We start from the raw sequence: 8,659 nt of genomic DNA on the forward strand, positions 1-8,659 counted from the left end.
TGGGATTATTATTTTTTAACCCACATTACACAAATGTTAATCCTTTATTGGCATAGACTTTTCCTCTGCAGTAGTGTGAAGTCTCATACGACATTTCATAATCCAGTAATCCTGATCTAGAGGAAAGCACAAACCATAGTTTTCTGATTTGAATGCAGTGGCAAATTTGGATCTGTACTACAGGGGAAATTCATCCAGTTGAAGTGCTGGGCAGGGGTGGAAAATAAAACCACAAGACTCATTCTTATAGCATCAAATCATGGTTGCCATTACATGTAAGCCATCCCAAAATGTTTTGAATTTCAAACTAGGCACTTAATAAAACTGAAACACTATATTATTCTTTTTTAACTCAGGTAAAGTAAAAGAAAGGAAATATTTGGCCCAGTGATTCAATACCTAATTTTCATTAAAATTCAGTACAAATCCTCCTCAACTGTCATTACTCACCTTTCCATATCTGTTTTTCTTGGTAATCTGTTGGGAAGGGGAGTTGGAGTGGTGAAAAAAAGATCAAATTATTATGTTTTGACAAATACTACAAAAAAATTAAACAGGAAGCATGAGTTAATTTCAGCTCTCTGACAATAGTTCTTGTACAATTCTCAAGTTTTTAAACAATCTTGTAACTCATTCACATTTTACATTTTGGGGTGTACATTTAAATCTTAGGCAGATACCTACAGTATGTGACTGCAAACTTCTTCACACAGATAATAAACAAATGTCTACCATGTGTCCAAATAACTGAAAACAGATGATGATTTCCCCAAAAGTTTTTCCAACACCAGTGCAAATACAAGTGACTGACATCATAAAGAGTGAACTTGCAGTCATTCAATTTCAGATCTCCATGTCCTGTGTCTTTACTATTACTAACAGCACTGTATTATTGTGATGCTTAAACAAGCTGAGTTACAACACTGACTATTTTTTAATTCTGGGAGCATTTATCCACACCAACTTAAGGTAAATAAAAGGGTCTGTTATATTTCCACAAAAGCATTAACAGAAAAAAAGATAACAATATCCCACTTAAAGTAGATTGAAATATATTTTTGTAGAGGGCCCTATATTGCTAGTGCTATGAATCACAAACGAGTTAAGGTGGAGTAAACATATTTTGAACCCATTTAGCCCCATTTAAAGTAATGCAGCTTAACTAAAATGCAAATAAGTTTGAAAAGATTTGCAGATATGACTACAGGTCTAATTTATATGTGGATGCATATGTTAAAAAAATGAATTGGTTTATCCTGATTTTCACAGCCAACAACCTAATTCAGCATATTCCTGAAAGAGACTAAATAAGTAGTTGATGCGAATATATTAAAGCTATTAACTTCAATAAGGCTATTTATCTATTATTTTAAAATCTCATCCAACCAACCTTCTTTCTATTCATTACCTGGGCAGTTACTTACAAGAAATACTCCAGAGATGACACAGAGGGTCTGCTGCTTTGCCCATCATTTACAATATTTGAGATTCCAGCATTGCAGGGGGTTGGGCTAGAAGACCCTCAGGGTCCCTTCCAACTCTACAATTCTATGGTTCTATAAATAGCTTGTTGCAAAGACGTAGCCGCAATGGGAATTGATTTTAAAAGGCCACAATAAAGCAACCACAGAAGTTCCGGCTATGTGACAGGAGATTGTAATGAGGTCTCAATAGAAACTTTGTGAAAAGTATAAATACAATTTCTTTTTAAAAACCTGTTTATTACAAAGACAGCAAAGGCCTTGCTGCAATCTAGACACATAGGATGCTTCCAATGGTACCTGTCCCTCAATAGTCTACACACAAACAGCTTGCACTGGACCAAAATGGTCTGTACTGTCCAGATGACTTGCAGTGAAAGGAGGCTACCCTTCAAACTAAAATATAGCATCCAACTGGGACCACAGCACCCTTGTCACCTAGTGTGCATGCACACGAAAGTTCATACCAATAACAAACTTAGTTGGTCTCTAAGGTGCTACTGGAAGGAAATTTTTTATTCAGTATTTCCAATCAAGCAAACACAAGTTTTAGTTTAAGACTTAGCCCTTATCTTCTTGATGTTCTTATTAGGTTTGCCAGCAAACATAAACTCAACCAGGAATCAATTCCAGCTCTTTAACAAATGCACTTGTATGTATGACACTCAAGTTGTTGAACGATTGTTTAACTCTATTCACCCTTTACATTTTGGGGGTGTACATATGACTCTTAGGCATGTCACCTAAGAGTCACAGCGTGCGAAGAGAGTCTGAAGATTCTAACTGAACCAGAAGATCAGGCTTCCCCAAACCACCACCCTCCTTCTCCATCACGTAGAACAAGCCACAAAGGAGGAGGACCCCTTGGGCGAATGGGTAAGAGGCGTTCCATAAGCCAAGGTCGCCTAACACGGGTCCGTCGGAGAGTGAACCGTCTCGCGGGGGGGAGGCAAGGGGGCAAGGCAGGCAGGTGGGTAAGGGGCTCCCGGGCACTCACAGGTCGGCCAGAACGGTGAGCTCCGCGTAAGTGCGATGCAGCAGGAAATCGATGAGGGTGCTGAGTCGGAAGCCGGCGCTGGCCGCCGCCGCCGTTCCCGGAGGCTGCGGAGCTGGGGCCGAGGTGGGCCCTCCTCCCGCCGGGACCAGCTGGTGGCTTTCCAGTTGCACCGGCGCCATCGTTGCAGGAACCGAAACAAGCCGGCCGGCCGGCCGATGAGAGCGGGTCTTCGGCGTCCTTTCCCCGCCCGGCTCGGCTCTCCCTCGCGGGCAACCAGAAGCAGCCGCGATCACAACGCGCCTCTTCGGCCGCCGAGCGCCGCCGCTGCTGGGGCTGCCGCCACCATTGCTGGGGGCGGACACCGCACCGGAAGCAATCCGAGGACAGCGACGGACCGGAAAGAAACGTCTTCCGGTAGCCTGCACTGGATCATAGACTTCCCCCCGTCTCTGCAAGAAGTCTTTTTAGTCACCCATTATTAGACTGACAAAAGGTTCCAAGTTTCCGGGTTCACTCTGAGCTCGATTTTAGCCTCCCAGGGAGGAAGTCAGAAAGAACCGCTCACAGGAAGCGCTGGCGGAAGCCCAAGTTTTAATGTTGCTGCGTTTGAGCAGCGGTTTGTCCATTAAGAAGCCAACGGTAGTAGCATTCATTTCAGTGAAAAGCGGCGTAGAAATGCATTTCATCTTTCTAACATAGCATGACTACGAAGGCCAAGTGGGAGGTGCCTGCCGTGCCCGAAAGTTGCTTAGCAATAGCCCTGTAAGCGCAGGTCTTTATTGCAGGCTGAAGATCACCGAGGTCGTTTTACGCTTTCCATTCAGAAATGGTATCCATCCTATGCAAAACACTCTAAAGTTACAGTGTTCAATTTAATTGATTTAAATCGTCGCCTGTTTAAACAAATAATTAAACGTGCGGTTTTATTTTTATGTTGCGTCATACTGAGTTATTTTAATGTAGGCGACTTTCGCTGTTATCCTAATAGGAAAGTGAGTTATAAACATTAACTAAACCGATCTATCACCCAGCGCACACCCAGCACTGCTTCACGAGTAAGCCTTGACTTGCACGGAGCTGCATTGTGCATTTAGCTGCAATTCCTTATCCACTAAATTGGGATGAAGCCCCATTGAATTTTATGGAGCTTCTGAGTAATAATGAAAATAATGACACTGCTTTATGCTTAAAACTATGGCTTCTACGACTTCATTTCCCACCCGAAATGAAACTTGAATAGCAAGAACATAAGCTCCCGTTTTTGCTATTATTATTATTATTACTATTTTACGAGACGGAAGAAACTCTAATTTTCTTTTGGCAACTCTCATTTCCTCTCCAGGGAGAAAACAGCGCCAACAGGAACCGGAACTTCCTTCTTCAGGCATCTGAATCAGGACTTTACTCTTCAATCTCGATAGTATAGGCTCTATGGAAAGCAATGGGGCGGCCTGGCGTTACCGGCCTTCGTCTGTCTGAAGCCCTCGCCAGAGGGGGAGGCGCCGCAGAGTCACAGAGGCCTAAAGCGGGCTGTGCTGCGCGAATTCCTGGCTCAAGAAGAGGTTGCGGCTCCTCCCTTTTTTCTCCTGACAGTTCTTGTACCTTCAACAGTTTTCAGAACAGGCTGAAATTCTTCATGCTGACAGGAAGAGAAGCTGCTCCTGCAAATCATGCAACAGTTAAAGACGCTTTGTCAGGAAAAAGAATCATATATACTGGTACTCTTTAGGATGCCAGGCTCCAGCTGATCACTTCCATTTTACTCCTGAGTATTTCTATCAGTTTAATGGGCTTGTTCCAGCATAAAACAAGCCATGTCATCTTGCAGCAACAACTAGACCCCTTCAAAAGCAGAAATATTTTCATAAATTAACACCTTCCATAGTATTTTTTTATTGTGGAATATGATTTAGAATTGCTTGTAGTGAGTTGGTGTGGTGTAATAGCAAGTGTGAAATGGAAATCTCTCATCAGCCGTGGAGTTCGGAAGTTGCCTTAGGCAGCTCATTATCCAGCCTTATCAAACGTGGTACCAGGGCAGTGGGCCAGCATGAAGCATTCCACACTGAGGCAATATCACTGAGTAGCTGCTTTTTCCTGCACCTCAGCTCAGGTGGCAGGGGGTACACAGAAAAGGGCTTCTGAAAATAACAATCGGGCAGGTTCATTTGGGAACTGGTAATCCTTCAAAAACTGGATCCAAGTACATGTTTTAAATCTTACTTTTTTCATCTGCATTATTATTATATGTATTAGATTTCTTATCCACCGTTTATTATAGGATCCCAGGATGTGTTACAATGGCAAAAGCAATACAGTTTAAAACAAAACCAACCACGAGTAAAATATTTATCATCATCATATTAATTGACAGTTTCAGATAGGTCACAAAACAACAGCCCTATTTCAGATTGGTGACAAACTCTTCACTAACAGAGAAAGGTCCCTGAGACACCTCAACAGGTGGGCTGTTCTGACAATCCACTTGTTCTTTCTCTTGGATCCAGAGCTCTATGTCCTAAGCCCTAGGACCCTAAGTTCAGACTCCTCCTGGGGTCCTAGATTCCTATCCCCTGCCCACTAGAACCTTCTTACAGGCTGACCTCCTTCAGCTCTGATCTCCTCCCACTTTTCCTCAACATTCAACCCCACTCTCTATACTGTCTCTATGAGACTCTTGGCTCCAGCTCCCATCAGACCTAGCCAAAATGACCAATGATCAGGAAAGAGGGAATCTAACAATATCTGGAGGACCACAGGTTCCCCAACCCTGTGCTAATTCCTGTAGTTGCTTTCTAAAAGTAAGTAAAATAATATAAACAGAAAATATTCAAGATTAATATACAAGATTGACTAAGGGTTTTAAGCCAAGAAGGGAACTTACTACTTAGAAACTTCTACCTCAATATCACCTTCATTTGTAAAATTATATTAAAGGTTTAATATAAATCTGCAGATGCAAGAAGTCAGAAAAATTTCTAGCAATTCTAAGTGTTAGTTCAACATACCATTATATCTATCTGTATCTAGAGAGAGATAACCTTATGCTTCCCACTGTAACAATCATTTATTACTAAAAGTGTCTCCCTACATAGTTTGTGCAATGCAATTTAGAATTATTTATAAACATTTTAATATCAAAGAATGTCACACATTTGGGCCCATTAGTGACTGTATTATTCCTAGTATATTCAGTTTGCTGTCACAAACTATTGGTTTGCCAATTGTTAAGTGATTGTTGTATGTACAATAGAGCATTCTTTACATTAGCAGTAAATTAGTTACCTATTGGTGCCTGTTGAAAATACTGAGAAATTCAGATGCAATTATATTTGAAATGGCAGTTTGAAAAAGAAAATGTCCCCCTCAGAATAACATTATCATTTGCTGGCAGCTGCTGGTGCTATATAAACAGTATAATACTTCTTATCCAATCATTTCAAACGCTCCCTTCACCAGAGTCTAGAAAGAGTCGTGCACATTATGGCTCAAGGATAACATTACAATAGGCAGTCTACATATAATGGAACGGGGGCAGTGGTGGCAGGAGCAGTTAACCATGCTGCAAGGTGGTTTTTGACCAGAGAATATGGGAGTAAACTACAGGCAATAATAGATTTCTTCTTCCATTTTTAACTAGCATAAACTTCAGGTCTCCATCTTTACAGACAAAACCAGTTTTCAGCTCCTGCCAGGGCTGATAGAGGTGACTCATGTTCCAGCATTACTTTTTAATGGCCTAACCAACAATTGCTACCAAGCTTATGAAGACCTGCAGAGGAGGACAGAATAGTTAAAAACAAAATATTGTAGTCTGAGTGCTGAGATAATGCCATAGCCCCCAAACAAAAATGTTTCATTCAAGGAGAAAGAGCTGGATCCTAAGAAACAACTACACTTTTATTGTGCTATAAACATGGTGGGGGTATACTTCCTGCCTCTGACTAACACATATTGACACATATTGTTAATATCAGAAACTACTTATAAAACCTTGTTTTCTGGATTAAGGAAGAGCTCGGCTTTGTGAGGAGTAGATTGCAGAAAAGAATTTCCTTTTTACACAGAAAGTCAATAAAACTTCTTACCAAAAAGGACAATAATATCCTGCTTTTCTTAGTTCATTATGGAAGAGGCCACATTGCCAAACTTGGGGCCACTTCTAAATGGTGATGCTGTAATAAACAAAAATGATTCTCATGTAGATGAGGATGCAGGGTGTTTTTGGGCTTGCAGGAGCATCTGGTGCAGGTGCTAATATGACCTCCACCTGTCTGGGTCCTAAAGAGGTTAGTAGGAATAAAACTCGCAAAGATCTGAATTAAACAAACTTTCTTCAACTGAAACCACATTCACACCAAACAATATACTACAGCAATTGTCCACATAGAACTAAATTTATATGTAATCTATTTAACACAATAACAATGGAACAAATAGTTCCACTGTCCACAGAACAAGGAAAAAAACTGCATAGAAAACCAACCTGTCCAACCATTTAATCTAGTTCACCAAGATGCTGAACACTTACTCCATGCATACAGCTTTAGTCCCAAAGTGACAGGACAACAATAGAAAATGGCAATGTTTAAAACACCAAATCTTGAAGGACGCATACCTTATACAAGGTGATAAGAGACCAGAAATCTTATTCAACTTCCAGCAGAACAAACTGACTTTGATTGTGTACACATTACCATTTATTCCAGCTCCAGTGCACTCTCACCACTGATGTTTGAAGCCAAGTAGACATGACATTAGCCACAATCCATAAACATAATGCAGTTTCTTGAGAAATATTTCTGATAGATGTGCTTTCCCTCAAATCAATTTCTATCTTATTTGAAAAGCTATGGCCATTTGTAAGCCATGGTTAAGCTGAAGTATGTACATTTCCTACATCTGTTGCTCATGCACAGATGACAAATTCCCTGAATAAAAGTTCAGGGGGTTCACAAGACTTGAAAGACAGCTTGGAGAAACAACCTTTACTGCACTGTAAGCCTCTCTCCATCTTCACCTATACTGGCCTAAATCAGCCCATTAAGTAGTATGGAAGCAATCCACTCCATCAGGAGTTCCCATGTGATAAGCAGTTCTACACATTATAGCAGTACAGTGGTACCTCGGGCTACATACGCTTCAGGTTACAGACGCTTCAGGTTACAGACTCCGCTAACCCAGAAATAGTGCTTCAGGTTAAAAACTTTGCTTCAGGATAAGAACAGAAATCAGGCTCCGGCGGCGCGGCAGCAGCGGGAGGCCCCATTAGCTAAAGTGGTGCTTCAGGTTAAGAACAGTTTCAGGTTAAGAACAGATCTCCGGAACAAATTAAGTACTTAACCTGAATACCACTGTATAAGGAAGTCTGCACACTACTGAATTTTCACTTTAAATTGTATAAGTCCCTACACACTGTAAGTTTGATTTAACTTCCTATCTCGAACATGTTTCTAATTAACCACATAAGAAGGTACTATAATAGTTGTTATAAACAAGGTATTTTGGAAGTAATGTCTATGTCCTAGGAGGAGTGCCTGTATTTAAATATTTAATGGTTCATCTTGGGTAAGTGCAATGATTGTGTGTTATTTATGACGCTGTGAGTTGCAAAGGTGATCTGGGGGTTAGGCTATATGCTAGAGTCCATTCTGTATGCATTGGGGGAAACACCAGGGAGAGGAGAGTAATTCTGATATATCCAGTAGCAGGAGACAGATTGTGCTGTAAATACTCTGTCTTGTGACCTTGGCCAAGCTAGAAAGGAAACTGATAAGATTTAACTGCTGCTGACCAAATTCACCCCCTTAGACGAGCCCATAGTCTAGAGAAGCCGATGCACTTGGATTTAAATTGTTTGGCACCTAAGGCCTAATAGCATTTACTTGGTACTAAGATGCATTGATTTCAGTAGAACATATTGCCAAATAAGCATGCTTATCTGTGAATAATGAAGGCAGTTGATGATGATTATATCTATACTGCCCTTTATCTGAGCATTACAGGGCGGTTTTCAGATTCTGCTATGTTAGTCTTATAAATGAATTACATTGGCTTAACTGGGTTATAGAGAGGAGATGTGAATATGGAGATCTTGTAATAGAAAGAGCTTCGGCTGTTGATGCCTGCCAGTCAGCCAGCTGTTAAAGTAGTGATGTTGTTGGACTAGAACCCCCATGCT

At 41.0% G+C, this 8,659-nt stretch overlaps 1 protein-coding gene across 4 annotated transcripts in view; it reads right to left on the bottom strand.

The window, feature by feature from the left end:
* Nucleotides 1–3,041, bottom strand: part of MED14 (mediator complex subunit 14) — a 40,175-nt gene extending 37,134 nt beyond the window's left edge. For 3 of the 4 annotated variants that reach the window (XM_083500541.1, XM_083500540.1, XM_083500538.1), the window contains exons 1-2: nucleotides 2,479–2,984; nucleotides 451–477 (exon numbers count right to left, since the gene is read on the bottom strand). In XM_083500541.1, coding sequence (XP_083356667.1) covers nucleotides 451–477; nucleotides 2,479–2,657 — 206 coding nt within the window. In that variant the 5' untranslated portion in view covers nucleotides 2,658–2,984. Of the gene's footprint in view, nucleotides 1–450; nucleotides 478–2,478 lie in introns of all 4 variants that reach the window. The other variant, XM_083500539.1, reaches the window with a different exon arrangement.
* Nucleotides 3,042–8,659: the final 5,618 nt, after the last annotated feature.

This window comes from Podarcis liolepis, assembly GCF_965112155.1.
Source record: "Podarcis liolepis genome assembly, chromosome: 4".
NCBI classification, from domain to species: Eukaryota; Metazoa; Chordata; class Lepidosauria; order Squamata; family Lacertidae; genus Podarcis; species Podarcis liolepis.